This window comes from Myxine glutinosa, chromosome 8 (genome assembly GCF_964187855.1).
Source record: "Myxine glutinosa chromosome 8, kmMyxGlut1.1, whole genome shotgun sequence".
NCBI classification, from domain to species: domain Eukaryota; kingdom Metazoa; phylum Chordata; class Myxini; order Myxiniformes; family Myxinidae; genus Myxine; species Myxine glutinosa.
Genome location: NC_136268.1, coordinates 59,647,131 through 59,666,468, shown reverse-complemented (window position 1 = coordinate 59,666,468; position 19,338 = coordinate 59,647,131). Strand labels below are relative to the sequence as shown.

Below are 19,338 nucleotides of genomic sequence, written 5' to 3'. Positions count from 1 at the left end.
CGTCTCAGACTACGAAAAATTTTCGTCCGAATGCCGAGCGCAATGTATGCCCGACTGTGTCGATCGCAGCCACGGACAAAAAAATGTGTCCGTCGGATCCGAATCTCACTCACTGACACCACTTGTCGCGCGATTTCCCTTTGGTTAAGACCGGGGGATCGTGGATGGACTCGAACTTACTTGGAGGCGTTTATTCAATCCAAATGATGGCGGACCTGTAATGAAAATGTATCTAAGTTGAACCCAGGTGTTATGCTCTCTCTAACCACTGAGAGGCGTCTATAAGAACTCGGACGGCCATCGCTCCGAAACATTCCTGTGACATTTAATCCGTGACACGTAGACTCGAATGGTGCGTATATGTAGATGATCCAGGCTTGCTTGCATTGATTGATATTGCTGAACTTTCCCCATGATTCCATAATCCTGATATATTGCATGATTGTACTTTTTACAGGATGTTGCCAGAGATCGAATTGTCATTAATCCTACTACTAGGTCAAAGTTGTGGATCTGATTTTAATTACAGGACCAATACACGAGAAGCGGTTTGGGGGAGAATGCCGCGGCTTACCTTTTCGGGCCCGACGATGTCTTCTCCCTGCAAATTATTAAATCACGAACGAACACGGAATTTATGGTACAAAAGGAATATTTATTACGGAACCGAGAACAAGGAAACGCGACGGAAGAAACTAAATCCTAAATTGGGACGTCCCCACTCAGATTTCAATTACAAAACAATGGGCGAGGATGAATAAAATAAATGCCTCGTCGTGTTGTGGTTTGTGTGGGCTTATCTGTCTGGATGTGGCAGTCAGGAATTGTCCGGGATTGTCAGCTCCAAGCGCAGCTGTCCGACCGTGCTCGGGTTTGCGCGAACACCGGTCGCTGCACGGTCCGTCCCGCCCACACAACACAGCACGCAGGCACCAGGAGCACGAACAACAGGGGAGAATGATCGTCGGCGCTTGTCTCTCCACCAATGTCCAAAGGCAAGAACAGGTCAAAACTCCAAAGTGCCAGTCCAGAGCAAGAGGCCAAGGGAAGAGAGGAAAATGCCGGCGAGCGAGTCCTTTTGTCACTCGCGGAGTGACGTCAGCTCCCCTCTTCCCCAACCAGTGCCTCGTTTGCTTCTCGCCTTTCGCGCCCTTCTTCGTCACCGGCGCTTGCCCTCCAACCAGTGCGTAGCTTGTTGGTCGTTTGTTCACACCTTCCGCACTGATTGGCTGTGGTCTCATTGGCTGGTGGTCAATCAGCATGTCTCTCCTTCACCTTCTTGAATCTTCTCACCGCGTTGGTGTCCTCTCATTGGCCGAGCGCTTGGCGCCCTGCTCCTTGTTCACCCTTCCCCCCTGTCAATCAAGAGCCCTCCTGAGCGTGGCTATTGCCTGCCTTGCACGGTTTGTCGTCGTGGTGGCATACTGCGCGGCCGCTGCCTGTTGGTTTTTCCAGTCAGTTCTTATGGTCAGTCATTGTAAGGGGGGGAATTTAATGAATGTGTGCACTAAGGGCCTATCTAATGTCTACAAGTGTGCGTTGCCATAAGGGACACAGGTATGTTCACAGAGGGAACGACACACAATGGAGTTAGCATATTCCCTGCAACTACTTAACATGCCCCACCCCCTCGTGGCGGGGACGAAGATACACTTAATCCGACATACGGGCTACAGGTCCCTGACTTACTGTACATCGAGATGGTTCTTCTATCACGATCATCCGGACACCTACCTATGCAGATCTACCTGGATCTAGATATTTCCCCCTACCCCAAATTCATAACAATATTTTAACCTCCAGTAACTTTGCAGTCACTACGAAGGGATTAGTGTTAAGATTACATTTACTATAATATTAAGGTTACGTTATCATTATTATGAAAATGATATTACAATTTTAAAAAACGAGGTTAATTCCTTACTCCGCATTATTAGTACCATACACCGCTCACCATCCATTCATGAACCATACACCACTTCAATGTAGAAACTTTGCAATAACGACAAAGGGATTGCAGTGTTAGGATTATATTTACTATATTATTAGTATTATCGCTTTTATTATTATTATTATTACTAGGGCATTGCCCGTACGTGGGTGCCCGTTCCTTGCCCAAAAAAAAAAAAAACGCTACCCGTACGCTCTACCCCGCCCGTACGCCCGTAAACAAAAAATAACAACGCTCTTCGCTTCCGCCCTTCGCTCTGACTGAATTGGGAGAAATAATGCGCATAAGAAATCGAATTACGTACCGTAATGGCGGTCAGCTCGTAACGCGCACACTGTCCGGAAGTTCGCATATCGCATATCTATCTATCTATCTATTAATGCCCATTTATTCAATTATCGCCAACGTATTTTGGCTTTTTGCAATTTAATCGCAAGGAAAAGTAGAAAGAGAAGAGGGAAAAAAAGAAAAGCCTTGCCTTGCTGCAAACAGCTGCTGCAAACAACAACAACATGGAAGGCTGCACTGTCCGGAAGTTGGCATATCGCAGTTACGATTATTTTAGTGTTAATGGCCAATGATTCAATTAGCGCCAACGTATTTTGGCTGTTTGCAATTTAATCGCAAGGAAAAGTAGAAAGAGAAGAGGGAAAAAAAGGAAAGCCTTGCATTAACGCATTAACGCTTGCATTGCATTAACGGTTCGGCACACGTGATAGCTCGCTGCTCTCTGATTGGTTGAAGCGTTTTTTGGACATAGCTCGGTAGGTACTTGTCCGATTAATTACAAACCTTGAAAAGGCACATCCTCGGGTCCCCAGCAATATACCTGGCAAGTTTCAAGTATATCGGACCCGTGGTTGTCGAGAAACAGCGGTCACAGACAAACACACAGACACACAGACAGACACACAGAGATTGCTGGAATTATAGATAGATGAAAACAACACTACTGTATTAAGAAACCAGGGATAATTTGTCAGAAGCGGTGTGAAGGTGAGGCATGAAGGCATGAAGCCTAAGGCCTATACATACTGTGTCGGTGAAAGATCCGTAACGTCTATGCTTTTGATATTTGATGATCATTTTAACAATCGGTTTGTTTGTGTTACACACTGAATGAAAAACGGAAAGGTAGAGCATGGCGATTGTGACATATGACAGGTTCGACGATACGTTTGGCCTGAACGACATTGGAATCAAAATGGCGGAGTGTGGAGTCAGCCGTTGTACACCGTAATGACATCAGATGTAATCACATCACCCTGTCATGTGACCAGATCCTCAGCTCTGATTGGTATATGTTTTAGGGTACATACATACATACATACATACATACATACATACATACGGACGGACGGACAAACACTGTTCGAGAGTGCTTTGCCCTATGGGCTATGCCGTAAACATTTTTTACTGTTGAGGGAAACACAAATATCATGTGAAATAAGAAACTGTAGGACAATATATGGTCATAGATATGATTTTAACATTAAAATTGTCCAGCCCAATTATAATTTCTGTTCAGTTCATAGGCTCATGAACTATATTCCATTTAGCGAAAGAGGTTTAAAGGTCTCAGAATGACATTAAACCAAGGCCGATTGTGTACCACTAAATGTGATGTCGTTGTGATACCTCTCTGTCTTCACGATGCTGCAGCCAGTAGATGTAGTCTCTCCGAATGTTGACAAAGTACTTAATATCGGGGATGTAGAACTTGTCGAACTGGATAATGGAACACCGAGTGTTTGCCTGGAGGAAGACAGGTGTGTGCAAATGTTGCATGTATGCATGCTAATTGAAGGAATTTCCCAGTCAGTGCAGAAGTAAAAAGATAAACGCAACATCAGATCACCTGTACACAATGTATTAAACAACTAGAACAGCACTCAGCAGAGAGCATACAGTCGTGGCCAAATATATTGCCACCCTTGCACTTTTTTCAAATAACTGAAATTGACAAAAGGTCTTCACAATTCTTTATTTCACTGCTAATATTACAGAACCTTTGTTTTTGATTCAGGACTTAATATATACTTTAAAATCAGAAAACAAAAAGACAAAATTATTGACATCCCACACTTAATATTTGGTAGCACAGCCTTCGGACAAAATATCTGCAGTCAAGTACTTCCTATAGCCTTGAATGAGCTTCCTACACCTCTCTACTAGCAGTTTGGCCCATTCTTCTTGTGTAAACTGCTCCAGTTCTCCCAGATTTGAAGGGTGCCTCTCCCAAATGCTGTTTTCAGATCAACCCACAGATGTTCAATGGGATTTAGATCTGGACTCATTGCTGGCCACATCAGAACAGTCCAGCGTTTTGTCTTGAACCATTCCTGGGTGATTTTTGAAGTGTGTTTGGGGTCATTGTGCTGCTGCAAGACCCATGACCTGCGACGAAGACCCAGCTTTCTGACAATGGGTTGAACATTGTGCTCCAAAATGCCTTGGTAATCTCTTGATTTCATGATGCCATGCACACATTCAAGGCACCCAGTGCCAGAGGCAGCACAGCAACCCCAAAACATCACTGAACCTCCGCCATGTTTGACTGTAGGGAAGGTGTTCTTTTCTTTGAAGGCATCATTTTGTTTTCTGTAAACATAGAGATGATGTGCTTTACCAAATAGCTCTTATTTGGTCTCATCTGTCCACAGGACATTCTCGCAGAAGGATTTTGGCTTATTCAGGTGTGTTTTGGCAAACTCCAGTCAGGCTTTCTTAGTAGTAGGGTCCTCCTGGGTCTCCTACCATAAAACCCCATTTTATCGAGTTGGCAATGGATGGTGCAAGTTGAAACTGTCGTACCTTGTGTCTGAAGGTCGGCTTGAATCTGTTTGGCAGTTGATCGAGGTGCTTTCTCCACCATTTGAACAATCCTTCGCTGAAATCTTCAATCAAGTTATCTATTGCGCCCATGTCCAGGGAGGTTGGCTACAGTGCCATGGGCCTTAAACTTCCTGATAACATTGCATATGGTGGACACAGGAACATCAAGTTCTCTGGAGATGGACTTGTGGCCTTGATTGTTCATGCTTGACTACAATCTTGCGTCTGACCTCCTCAGACAATTCTCTGGTTTTCTTTCTTTTCTCCATGCTCATTGTGGTACAAACAGTGACACAAAACAGCAGAATGACTCCATTTCTCTGTTCAAACTGGTTGAATGAGCGATTTTTATATTGCAGGCACCTGCAATTCACCACATGAGTTCAATTCCAAAGTACAGGAGAATCACCTGCTTTAAATCTAATTATTTCTAACAACTTCTAAAAGGTGCCAATAATATTGTCCAGGCCATTTTCGGATTTCTGTGTGGAATAAGCTAAGATTGTTCCACTCCAAACCAAAGAAATACATATGTGGACAACAAAGGATTTTTTCATTTCAATAATTTTCTGGAAGAAATGGTGAATTATTTGAAAAAAGTGCAAGGGTGCCAATATTTTTGGCCACGACTGTACCACCGCCTGGTGAACACTTTACGTTTTGTATCTCAGAGTAGACCAGAAAATCACAATACAGAATTTATATAATGTAGAAACATTCTTCGATTCTTCCTTGTCACACACACAACCTGTCCAACAAGTTTCGTCCCAATCCATCCATAACTTTTTCAGATATTCTGCGATGTATCGTTTTTGGCCCTATCTCCCAATGGCGAACAATCACTTAAAAAATTAAAATAATTCTCATATCCGAATCCATATTCAGATCTTCACCAAAATCGAGTAGATTCTTCCTTGTAAGACACCCAAACTGTCCAACATGTTTCGTCAAAATCCGTCCATAACTTTTTGAGATATCCTGCTATGTATCGTTTTGGCCATATCTCCCAATGGTGAAGAATCACTGAAAAGATTAAATAATTCTCATATCCGAATCCATATTCCGATCTTCACCAAAATCGAATGGAATCGTCCTTGTCAGACACCCAACATGTCCAAGTTTCGTCCAAATCCGTCCACAACTTTAAAAAAATATTCTGCTATGTATCGTTTTTGGCCCTATCTCCCAAAGGTGAAGAATAACTTTAAAAATTCTAGTAGCCGGATCTGAATCCGATCTTCACCAACATCTAATCATTTCGTCCTTGTCACATACACTACGCTAGAACATCTCTGCCAAATTTCGTCTGAATCCATCCAATACTTTTTGAGATATCTTGTTCACAAACGGACTGACAAACAAACTAACAGACTTGGCTTGGCAAAAACTTGGCTTCCGCTTCCGGTCTTGCCGGTGAGGTTTCGTTTATTCGCAGCTGTCCACGCTCTCCATTGAAATCGAAGTTAAGTCATTGTTCCCATTTGTATTTTCGTTAAAACTGTATTTATTTTATGGTGTGTGTACCTAAAGGGTGTCCCTAGGAAGATTCTCGGTGTAAATCTTTCATACCTGCATAGAAAATCGTGTTAATTAGTGTCGTGTCTTTTGAGGCCTTGTACTTGTAGGCTACCGTCACCGTGTCCGACCTTGAGGCTTTGTTTTTCTCTCAGCGGTCCGTCTTTTGTGCTCCAATAACTTTTGTGCTCTCAGTTTTGCCAGTCTTTTCACCCCATAGCCTAATTCCTTGGTTTAAAATCTCAACTAAAAAAAAAAAAAAAAAACCCCCCAAAAAAACATTTCCTTCTCTGTTCTTATTCGTTGTTCTTATTCGTTCATTCGTTGTTCTTATTCGTTCGTTCGTTCTTCGACCACGTGTTTCTCCCCCATTTCCCCAGATAGTTTTCACTGCTCAATTAAAAAATGTTTAAACTTTCCCCTGAAGTACTGTATTCTGTCGTATATTATAACACCTTTTTCTTCTTCTTCTTTAAAAGGTTGCTTTCGACTTGCTCACCAAATATATTCATCCCAAAATTTTTTTCCATCTCTTACAGTGCCTCTTTTCGACATTCCCTAAACTCACCTGCACTCCACCCCCCATCCAGCATCCTTAAACGTATTTTTAACTCGAAGGTCACAATAAACTCATTTTGCAATAATTGTTCGTTTCCCATTAATCGTACACTTTCCAAAATCCAATCTCACCCCTCCCCTCCAAAACTTCCCCATCACCCATCCCCTCCAAAACTTCCCCATCACCCCTCCCCTCCAAAACTTCCCCATCACCCCTCCCCTCCAAATCTTCCCCATCACCCATCCCCTTCAAATCTTCCCCCTTGCCCCTCCCCTCCAAATCCTCCCCATCACCCATCCCTTTCAAATCTCCCCCCTTGCCCCTTCCCTCCTAAACTCCCCCCACACCCCTCCCCTCCAAGACTCCCCCTTGCCCCTCCCCTCCTAGACTCCCCCCTCACCTTTCCCCTCCAAATCTCCCCCATCTCCCATCCCCTTTCAAATCCTTCCCCTTGTCCCTCCCCTCATAAACTCCCCCCTCGCCCCTCCCCTTCAAATCTCCCCACCCTCATTTCTTCTCCATTTCCCCCCTCTCACCCCTCCTCCTCAAAGCGTCCTCCCCGCTTCTTCCCCCTTCCAGCTCTCACCTCTATCTCCCCCAAACTCCTGCTTCGCTCTTCCCCCTCCTCAAATAACACCTCATTGTGCCTCACCCAATCACCATCAATCCTTTTGTCCGCCCCATCCTTCCCTTTGTCAGAGCTATTCTGAAATCTCTGACACACCTTCAACAGCTCTCCCGACCTCTTCCACATCTTACCCTACCCCTCCTCCGCGCTGTTCTGTATCCGATGCTCCCCCTTCCTCTTCATTAACGGTATGGACCTCAAACATCCGGGGCCTTCGTTCAAACTTAACTGATCTCTCCATACAGGTTGCTTCTGACAAACCAGACGTGATCTGCTTAACAGAAACTTTCCTCCTTCATGATGTCTCTGATTCCTTAGTATCTCTCCTGGGTTACTCCCTCCTCCAGTATGATAAACCTGAGCCTCGTCCTGGAGGTGGGGTTGCTATCTTTATCAAAAACTCTCTTTCTCACTCGCCCTGCACTGCCCTCTCTCCACCTCACCCCCAGGAATACCTCTGGCTACGGCCTCCCCTTCGCTCCCACCTATTGTTCATATGTGTGTTGTACCGTCCACCAAACAGTGATGACTCCATCTACATCTCGCTGTCTGATAATATGGACCAACTTCTAACTACTCATCCCAACTCTCTCTTCTTCATATGTGGTGATTTCAATTGTCACCATGCCAGTTGGCTGGGTGTGGGTACCTCTCTCACCAGCCATGGCTCCTCAGCAAAGGACTTCTGCGACTCACTGTGACTGACACAATCTGTCAATTTCCCGACCCGGATCTCAGTCAACGGAGCATCTTCTCTTCTGGACTTGGTTAGGACTAACTTCCCTGAAAATGTCTGCTGCTCTTCTTCTGCTCCAATCGGCATAATCTGATCATGTGCTTGTTAAAGTGGACATCTCTCTGACCATTCTCAGGGAGCCTCCTCAGCGTCGACGAGTCTGGCATTTCACTCAGGCCAACTGGCACGGTCTTCAAGCAGCCATCAATCATCTGGACTGGTCTCCCATCTCTACCACCTCTGACATCAACTCATCCTGGGAATTCTTCAAAAGTAAATTGCTCTCTCTCATGCACAGATTTATCCCATCTCGTCTTCAGTCGTCATACCCTTCCTCCCATCCATGGTACATGGAATCTTGAGGTGAGGCTGTTGCCCAGAAACAACTTGCCTTCGTCTCCTGGAAAGCAAATCCAACGGAAGGAAATCTCATTTCCTTGCACAAAGCCCGAAACAAGTGTGTGTCCACCCTCAGGAGAGCCAGGAAACAATATCTCTCCGTTCTCAAGACTGAACTCTCTTATCTGTCTCCCTCTTCCAAATCCTGGTGGCGTCTGGTCAAATCTGTTTCTGGTGTTTGTTCCCCCTCCATCCTCACCCTTACCTCAAACAGCTACACAGCTGACTCCGCACGTGAAAAAGCTGAATGCCTCAACTCTGTGTTTGCCTCTAAATCTTTCGTCCCAAACCCATCCCTCTCTGTTTCCACCGTACCCAGTCGTACCCAGCTGCTCCTGGACTCTGTGTCCTTTCCTCCTGACAAGGTGGAAAAGTTTCTGTCAACCCTAGACTCTGATTCTGCAACTGGACCTGACAGCATCAGCCCACGGGTCCTAAAATCCTGTTCTTCCGCTCTTTCACTCCCTCTCTCTGTTCTCTTCACCATCTCTTTTGCTCAAGGTCAACTGCCATCTGCTTGGAAATCAGCCAACATCACCGCTTTACACAAAAAAGGTGCAAAAACAGATCATAGCAACTACAGACCAATCAGCCTTCTCCCAATTATCAGCAAAGTCATGGAATCCATCATTGCTTCGGATATGAAATCTTTCCTCTTCTCCAATGGCTTGATCTCTGATCATCAATTTGGTTTCAGACCAGGTCACTCTACTCTGGACATGCTGCTTCTGCTGTCTCAACAATGGATGGAGGTCCTCAATGCCAAACAGGAAATTAGAGCTGTCTCCCTCGACATATCATGTGCCTTCGATACGGTCTGGCACCCAGCTCTGCTCACCAAACTCTCCTCCTATGGTATAGAAGGAAATCTCCATGCATGGCTTGTGGACGTCCTCTCTGGTCAGAGACAACGTTTGGCCCTGAATGGATTTCTCTCATCTCCCCCTTCCTGTTCAGGCTGGAGTTCCCCAAGGCAGTGTTCTGGGCCCTGTGCTTTTTCTGATCTTCATCAATGATCTCTCCGACTCTCTTGAAAATCCTCTCTATCTCTTTGCTGATGACTCCACTCTCTGCCGCTCCATTCCTCATCCCTCAGATCGGCAGTCTGCAGCCTCCTCACTCTCTGCAGACCTGGACAAAATCACTGACTGGGCAAACAAGTGGAACATGTCTTTCAATCCTGACAAATCTCTCACTCTTACGATGTCTCTCCGAAAAGACCGACTGGACAACCCTCCCATCCACTTTGTGAATAATCCTCTCCAAGAAGTTCTATCACTCAAGCTTTTGGGTCTCACTATCTGCCATGATCTTTCCTGGGAAAACCACATTTCAAATCTGGCCTCCAAAGCCAGTCGCCGACTGGGCATCCTCTGTCGTGCAAAGTCCTTCCTTGGCACACCTGAGCTCCTCACTACATACAAGGCTTTCATCCGCAGCTCAATGGAATACTGCTCTCCCCTCTGGGCTGGTGCTCCTGCCTCACACCTAGCTCGTCTTCATGCTGTTGAAACCAAAGCGTTCAGAATCATTGGAATCTCCCGTGATGAAGCTACCTCTGAGGGCCTTTCACTTACTCACCGAAGGCAGGTTTGGTGGTCTTTGTCTTCTACCGACTCCTCTCTGGCCTTGCTCCTCCAGCTCAGTCCCCCAAATATTCCTACAGGTCGCACAAGATCTGCCTGCAACCCTCTTATGGTTAAACTGCCAAAATCAAGACTCTCTGCTCACCTTCACTCCTTCATTCCTCTTTTCTCCCGCCTCTGGAACAAACTCCCCCACTCCCTTCAATCCCACTCCTCCCTCCAGGTCTTTAAAACAGCTGTTCACCACCATCTCTTATCTTCCCCCATCCAAAGCCTTGATCTTTTCTACCCCCACTAATTTCACCCCAAATCCTCTTTTTTGAAATACCAACTTATTTCCTGGAAGTCCTTGGTGTCCTTGTGTTTATACTTCTCCCAACCCCCCCCCCCCTCACTTCCCACGCCGCCTCCCCCCCACACATTCCCGATGTCCCTCACAAATGTTGTTTATGTGCTTCCCCTTCGCTGCCCATCTTGTCTACCGCTCCCCTCTTTATATACTTTGGTTCTTTGTCTGTTTGATTTGTTTGTGTGATAGATGTTAGCTCTTTCACGAGCCTCGATCACGTATACAAAAAAAATAACAAGATTTAAAAAAACCAAATAAAAAAAAACCAGACAGACATGGGTGAAAACATAACCTCCATCCACCTTTGGTGGTGGAGGTAAAGATGACAACTCAGAGGAATATTACATGGTCATTATTCACCTTTTGCTTACCATTTCACAACCATTTCAATCAAAAATTCCCACAAAATCCAGGTTTTTCTTTTTGTACTCAAAAAAAGGTAATGTCCTATTGACAGTGATACGCTAGAACAATCAATAGGACATTACCTTTTTTTGAGTACAAAAAGAAAAACCTGGATTTAGTGGGAATTTTTGATTGAAATACTTGTGAATGGTAAGCAAAAGGTGAATAATGACCTCATGTAATATTTCTCTGAGTTGTCATCTTTACCTCCACCACCAAAGGTGGATGGAGGTTATGTTTTCACCCCTGTCTATCTGTTAGTTTGTTTGTCAGTCAGTTTGTGAACAAGATATCTCAAAAAGTATTGGATGGATTCAGACGAAATTTGGCAGAGATGTTCTAGCGTATTACAGGGGTTGAGACAGGGGTTGAGACAGGGGTTGAGGTTGAGACCAGGGGTTGAGACAACCCATGTGACGTTCAGAAAGCCAACCTGAGGTGGATGCAGTGCAACAAGTTCGATAAGGGCAAACTAGCAAGTAAAAGATGGATCACATGACAATGCCTGGGTAACAAAATGAAACTTTATATAACAATCACTTTGTAACCAAAAAATAAATAAAATAACAAACAATGTCTTGCCTTATCCTAATCGAAACACAGCACTAATTTATAGGACCCAGCAGCTGGCTAATAAAAGTCTTGTGGGAACAGTGTGTGAAGACTTGAAGAGTTTCATAGCAATGGAAGGAGAAGGACGGATCAAGTTATCTCAAGCAGTGAGGCACTAAATGTGATGGATGGCAAGACCTTGAAAAGTTGCCTCTTACATTCTCCAGGAATGTCGATGCAACCGGAAATAATGGGAGACAGATATGATAAGGTCGTGCTTGCACTGGGATATGCTTCCATATCCCTGCTAGGTCCAACTTAAACTTATACAAAACCACACCTTAATATTCAACTACACAAATAATCTAAAAAAAACCTTTAAAGTGGTGAATTAACTAAGGATACAGTTCAGAAATTTCTTAGTTATGTGCATGCAAATCGTAGTTGTCAAGAATTGGGAAAGTGGACATGCAACATGTTATAATTAATTATTGGCACCTGATTAAAAATTAAAGTGAAAATCACGTCACCCACCAAATCTGTAAATGTGGCTGGCACTGACACACACACTCACTGACACACACACACACACACACACACACACACACACACACACACACACACACACACACACACACACACACACACACACACACACACACACACGTTTTGTATTTTAAAATAATTTTTCTGAAATTTGTAGAATTTGTTTTTCACTTGGAAGTTGTGAGTTACGATGTGTAACCAAAGGTGGAAATAGTCTGATTTAATGTAATTTAATTCCAGGTTATAAGGCAACAAAAGGTGAAAAATTTGAAAGGGGGTTAGACTTTCTATAGGCACTGCACATGTTGGCAAAAAAGGGACAGAAAACGATCTTTCTAGTAAACATTTTTCTGACAAAAGCTATCTTCTAAACATAAAAAGATGATTGTGTGGCATCTCAAACCTTGTGCAGCATCGATAGGACAATAAGGGAGGAACGCAGTGACACCCGGGAGAGGCTCAGCTCAGCAGGAGGTACGCCGAGCTTTCGCATCTCCAGTAAGAAGACGAGCACTCTTTTATACAACTCCACCAATCGAGTGAAAAACGGAGCCTCCAGAGCACTCCACCAGTTCTCTGGTGCACGCATGCAAATACATCAAGAGAGCTATAAGTATAGGCAAACTTGGCACCTCTCAATCCCTATGTTCATAAAATAAATCCCATACCACCCTGACCCTGCTACCCTGCCCTACCCTGCTTAATTATATATATATATATATATACAGTGGAACCTTGACTTACGAGTGCCCCAACTTACGAGTTTTTCGAGATACGAGCCGTCGCTCGAGCGGTTTATTGCTTTGAGATGCGAGCCGAGATCTGAGTTACGAGCTTTCGCCACCCGGTCACGTGGTTATCTTGCCGTGCAAGTACAGTATCTCTGTCGTATAGCGCTGCATTTTTGTTTTCGCATGTTGGTTATTTTGAGTTTTGCCGCCAGGTGGGTTCCGGTCACGTGGTTATCTTGCCGTGCACGTACAGTATCTCTGTCGTATAGCGCTGCATTTTTGTTTTCGCATGTTGGTTATTTTGAGTTTTGCCGCCAGGTGGGTTCCGGTCACGTGGTTATCTTGCCGTGCACGTACAGTATCTCTGTCGTATAGCGCTGCATTTTTGTTTTCGCATGTTGGTTATTTTGAGTTTTGCCGCCAGGTGGGTTCCGGTCACGTGGTTATCTTGCCGTGCACGTACAGTATCTCTGTCGTATAGCGCTGCATTTTTGTTTTCGCATTTTTGTTATTTTGGAAAATTTCATGTTCATGTCGAACATTTCATGTTCATGTTCATGTTTTCATGTTCATGCCATGCCAGGCCACAACTTGTTCAGAGTGCCGGCGATAGCTCGCCTTCTCTTTGTGGAAAACACGGTGAGATCCTTAACATCCAACAACTAATGGGACGCAAACGGGGCGCCCAGTTTAGCGGTACACACATTGATGAATCACCCTGCCTGTGATTCACCCATGACAGGTTATAGCTGGGTCGGGATTCAAACCCAGGCTGGACAGTTTAGACTTTAGAGTCAAGTGTGCGTACCTCCAGTCCAGGCCATCCTGCCAACTTGTATGCTGCATACAGGTGAAATATAAAGCGCGAGATATTTATATATATACTGTATATTTAAAAAAAAATTGGTGTGGTTTTTGGCGGGCTGGAACGGATTAATAGCATTTCAATGCATTTTAATGGGGAAATTTGATTTGAGATACGAGCAATTTGAGTTACGAGCTCGGTCACAGAACGAATTAAACTCGTAAGTCAAGGTTCCACTGTATATATATATATATTGTTGCGGATATGGGATTTGGCCTCCATCCATATCCGCTTGTAAATATTCCCCTATTTCCCCAATACTCCCCAACTATCCCCAATCCCCCATTCCCTAGTCCCATTGTCTGTAAACAACACTCTGTAGAACCGACCTTCCCCTTTTTCCCCCATTAAATGTCGTACCCAGGTTCACCGCATCTCACGTAGACAACTATAGGACATCTTGCTAGTTATTCTTAGTCTATGTCAGTTAAGGACTCGTTTCCATTAATTCTGACTCTTCGTTGCACCAGAATGTGATTGTATGGCACCATTAGTAAGTTTAGGACCTCCCAATACCTCCCCACATCTCTTCCTCATGGAACAACAACACCAACAACAACAACAGCGGCGGCGGCGCGGGGAGTGTGCGTCCTCACTCCGGCTTGGTTAGCCGCCATTGAACATGTGCTCCGACGGGGTTACCACGCAGGGGCTCACTGTCAGCTCCTCGTCAAGGGCGGAGCCCGGTAACCCCCCGCACCCAATAAGAAGCGGCGGACCGATTCCATCTGGGGCGGAGCTAACGAGCCGAGGGCGTGTCACTCCCCGCTGGGCATGCGCAGGAAGACGGAGGTGACGTCAGATGCGCCTCAGCTTGGAGAAGAAAGGACGCCACCTCCTAGCGCTGAGAAATACCTCCCCGCCTCTCTGGACCGGACCGGGTCGATTCTGCCCCTGAGCCAAGGTGCACCTTGAGCTATCGACTGCCTGCCCTCCCCTGCCATCAATCCCCGTGTAAGTCAGTCTTGTCCCGTTTGTCTGTGGTCTGTCGGGAATAAGATAAGACCGTGTATAAGTGCCCATCTTGCTGTGCTTTACCTCTTGCCGTGTAATCTAACCGTTCTGCATAACCAATATTATATCCTCCTCCGGAGGTCTTGAGAACTGTACCCCTTGTGTCGTTGCCTTAATCCCAGCCGTTGTGTCCTTTCCTTCATTGATTTAGCATAGCGCGATTCGGCCAACGTTCGAGTGTAATCGGGTAATCTGTGCGAACACGGCGGCCATTCCGCTCGGTCAAGCAACATAAAAATTGTGATCAGTAACAATTGGTTGTCAGGAGTTGGATTCGGACCTGGGACTAAATTTGTTAGGCCCAAATTTTGGAACACCAATTGTACTATTAGAGTAACAATTGGTGTCGGGAAGTGGGATTGGACCCGAAGCGCGCTTCACGCGCTCGAAATTATTAACGGCGAAATTTGATTTTGTTTTACAAAAATAAAAACCCGAATTTTGAAAGTCGCGCTATGGCAGATCAAGACGGCTGGGTTCCGGTAGAGGAGAGTGAGGCAGGGTCGATCCAGGACCAAATTGAGGGACATGAGGAGAGCGAAGCAGTGAGGGTGGCAGGGTCGCAAAATGGCGTCCTCGCGCACGAGGTTGCGGGCGTGCAAAATGGCGCCTCGCACATAGCTACGGCGGCCGCACCCGCTGCACAAGTGGGAGGGATGGCCCAAATGCAGGCCCTCATGGAGCAATTTATGGCGCAAATGCAGGCGTCCCTCAAACTGCAGAGTGAGCAATTGGGGGTAATGGGGAACCGGATGGATGCTCAGGGTGAGCGATTGGAGGGCCAAATGGGGGTAATGAGGGACGAAGCGAGGGGTGAGGGGTTAGACAATAATTTTAAGGGATTAGACAAGAAATTTGGGAAGTTAGACGACAAATTTGAGGGGTTAGACAACGGGATAAAAGAGGTGAAAAATGGGTTAATGGGGTTAGAAAACAGTATGGAAGGCAAATTGAGGGACATGAGGGACCAAGCGGAAAGGGAAGTTAAACAAATGGGGCAGCAGATAGAGGGGGTCAGAATGGGGGTAGAAACTAAACTGGATGCTCACAGGGAGGAAATGGAGCAGATGAGGGTGGCATCTGGGCAGGAGATGCAAGTGATGGGAGAGGAGATCAGAAGAGGGGTGAGTGAGGAGGTCGGAGGAGTGCGCGAGGAGGTGAGGCACTGTAAGGAGCGCATGGAGAAGGAGGTGAGAAAGGGGACAGTAAAATTGCAAGGTGGTATAGAGGAGTTGACGTTGGGAGTGGAACAGCTGACGGAGGGACAAAAAGGACTAACGGAGCAGGTTCAAAGGAACACTGCGGTATTAGGAGGGTTAAAAGCGACACAGAAAGAACTAAAAGACGACTTGATAGCGACGAAGAGGGAATGTCAGATGGTACGTGAGGGACTGACAACGAGGTTGGACGAGGTGACAGAGGTAATGGAGACGAAGGACCGGCAGGTGAGGACGCACATGGAAACGGTCAAGGTAGCCTTGGAGGACGAGCTTGAGGAGACGTACCGGGAAATAAAAGAGGTGAAGCAGAAATTAGAAGAAGTGGAAGAAGGGGTGAGCGAAATTAAGAAGCGACGGAGAGAGGATAAGAAAGAGATAAAAGAGGAGGTAAAAGAATTGGTCCAAAGTCTGTGTTCGGATCGTGATGATGTGCTCATTAACCGGATGAGGGATTCGCAGGTGATGGAGGAGAAGCGAAGAGGAAGAGGACCCGGTGTAAGTGGTGACCAATATGGTCGTGCGTATGATGCGCCAGGTGATTTAAGAAGCATGGGGGTCGAGATGGACCCGGGTGTTCGTGAGAGGCCATTGGTGAAGTGTGCGACAGGTCTGGTGTGCGAAAAAGGAGGTGTGCGAGAAAGTCCGACTCTGGGGTGTGTGAGGAAAAAGTGCGTGCCAAGGAGTGAGGGTGCTGGCGAGAGTGAGTCGGTCGTAGCGCGTGTGCGAGGGAGCACATGGAAGCGCGGTGTGGTAAGTGTTACAGAGGGTGTGACGGGAGAGTGTGCGCAAGTGTGCGCGAGAAAGGTGTGTGACGGACAGGTGCATGGGGAAAGAGTGCGCTGTCAAAGGCAAGGAAGAGTGTACACCTGTGGTGAGTGTTACAGAGGGTGTGACGGGAGAGTGTGCGCAAGGGTGTGCGCGAGAAAGGTGTGTAACGGACAGGTGCATGAGGAAAGAGTGCGCTGTCAAGAGTGGAGGTGAGAGTAGTGAGAGTGACAAGGAGCGTGAGTTGGTTGTGACAGGTGAGCGAGGATGTACACCTGGAATGGAAGGATGCACACCTGGAATGGTAGAGCGTGAGTGGGAATGCACGCTGGAATTGGTAGTGAGGCACGTGGTTGGGTGTGCGAGTGAGGGCACACCTGTGATTGTCACAGAGGAGGTGACCGAGGAAGGCTGTGCCTCGCTTTGAACGGCCGCGTCCGTGCTCCACTAGGCGGAGCGGGCAGCCCGATAGGAAGGGTCGTCATGGCGACCACTTTTTGTTGAGGCATTCCGGCAGGTCGAGATCGGGACATTGGATGGCTCCGTGCCGAGATGGTGCGTGGGGTTTCGGGCCGCGTAAGCCCCCGTCCCTGCCCCGAATGCGGGACGTATCCAGCCGCTGGCACCAAACAACCCGCATTCATGGCTTGGCTTTACGAAGCCGAGCTTTAGAAGTAAATTGGCGCACCGAGAGGCATTAGTGAGTAGACTGTGTGATGAGGTTAGTGTTTTGGCCCCGAAATTAGAAAAACAAAATTTGATGATTGGCAAAGGATTGGCAGTAATGATTGGCAGATGATGGGCAGTGATTGGCAAATTTTTGATTTGTTGAAATTTGATGTGCAAAATTGGTAGTGGGAGATGCCCGATGTGGTGGGATGGCAACTCTGTCATCCCTCACAAAGGTGGTTGGGTGTGCGAGTGAGGGCACACCTGTGATTGTCACAGAGGAGGTGACCGAGGAAGGGGCGCGAAGAGGTGTGTTGGTGAGGTGTGCGACCGACGAATGTGTGCCAAAGTGTTCGGTGGTCAGGTGTGTGACCAAGGCTGTGCGTGGAATGAGTGTACCTGGGTGTGTAAGGAAAGGTACGAGGAGCATGGAAACGGCTGGATGTATGAGCACGAAAGGGGCAGCGTATGCTTGTAAGCATCCAGGTGAAGCATCGACGGTAACCGGGTTAGAGGTTAGAGCGACTTTTAGCCGAATCGGGCCCTCGGTGCGCATCGGGCAGCTTCGCGTGCCGCGAGGACCAGCGGGGATCCGAACCACGGCGGTTTCGAAAGAACCGCCGTACGCGATCCACGCTGTGCCTCGCTTTGAACGGCCGCGTCCGTGCTCCACTAGGCGGAGCGGGCAGCCCGATAGGAAGGGTCGTCATGGCGACCACTTTTTGTTGAGGCATTCCGGCAGGTCGAGATCGGGACATTGGATGGCTCCGTGCCGAGATGGTGCGTGGGGTTTCGGGCCGCGTAAGCCCCCGTCCCTGCCCCGAATGCGGGACGTATCCAGCCGCTGGCACCAAACAACCCGCATTCATGGCTTGGCTTTACGAAGCCGAGCTTTAGAAGTAAATTGGCGCACCGAGAGGCATTAGTGAGTAGACTGTGTGATGAGGTTAGTGTTTTGGCCCCGAAATTAGAAAAACAAAATTTGATGATTGGCAAAGGATTGGCAGTAATGATTGGCAGATGATGGGCAGTGATTGGCAAATTTTTGATTTGTTGAAATTTGATGTGCAAAATTGGTAGTGGGAGATGCCCGATGTGGTGGGATGGCAACTCTGTCATCCCTCACAAAGGTGGGGCAAATGCGCAATAGTTTATGGGGTGTATGGCAGTGAAAACTAGCCCGGGTGGGTTAGGATATTGATAGGGACCTAGAAGATGACATTAGGTAACGTTAAGGTTAGTTAGTGACTAATACCTGTAGTGGGGACGCAGGTAGATTAGTGTGGATGATAATGACGTGGGAGCGCAATAGTTTAAAGGGACGACTGGGAAGCGCAAGTTTCAGAGGGGAGTAGTTAGATGAGATGATGCTGTGTGAGAACTGGACAGGTGTGTGGAGCAGTGTGGAGCAGTGTATGAGTAGTGAGTGTTGTGGATCAGCGCGAATGCGCTTGGGGAGAGAAGGGTGCAGGTGGCACCAAGTATGAGAGCACAGGTGTGCAAGTACAGGTGTGTGGAGTACATGGAGTAAGTGGTACGGAGTGGTGTGCATGGTGCGAAGGTGTGGATGGGGGAAGAGTGGACCCCTTTCACGAGTACCCGGGGCGGGTAGTGTAAGTGTTAGGTAGAGGGTATAGGTAAATTGTGGTTGGATATTGGCATTTGTGGTGCGGATGCAGAATGGTGTTGTGGATGGGTGCATTAGTGTTGTGGAAATGGCTGGGCGTGTAGCCTGTTAGTGTGTGTAGTTGGTTTGGGCACTCCACCACTGTGAGGATGTCGGCCAGGTGAGGCCGCATGTGGGCTCTGGGAGCCGTTAGTGTCAGTGGGTGCCTGAGGATCCCGGGTGTGGATCGGGCAGCCCGTGCCAGAGAGGGCACTGAGGGGGTGAGAGGGCGAGAGGGCCTTCCCCAGTTAGTTAGGTTAGGGTGAGGAGCAGGTAAGCTCGGGTGGCAACTACAGTGGTGGAGGTGTGCAGGTGGGTAGACCTGCTGGGAGAGCTACACGTCACAG

General features: G+C 47.0%; 2 protein-coding genes across 4 annotated transcripts in view; both read right to left on the bottom strand.

Annotated features, from left to right (window-relative positions):
• Positions 1 to 19,338, bottom strand: part of LOC144893281 (uncharacterized) — a 1,021,022-nt gene that overhangs the window by 705,843 nt on the left and 295,841 nt on the right. The window lies entirely within an intron of this gene.
• The window catches only part of HERC4 (HECT and RLD domain containing E3 ubiquitin protein ligase 4), a 237,876-nt gene that overhangs the window by 37,335 nt on the left and 181,203 nt on the right, over positions 1 to 19,338 (bottom strand). For all 3 annotated transcript variants that reach the window (XM_078783317.1, XM_078783318.1, XM_078783316.1), the window contains exons 14-15: positions 12,465 to 12,637; positions 3,590 to 3,706 (exon numbers count right to left, since the gene is read on the bottom strand). In XM_078783317.1, coding sequence (XP_078639443.1) covers positions 3,590 to 3,706; positions 12,465 to 12,637 — 290 coding nt within the window. The remainder of the gene's footprint in view (positions 1 to 3,589; positions 3,707 to 12,464; positions 12,638 to 19,338) is intronic.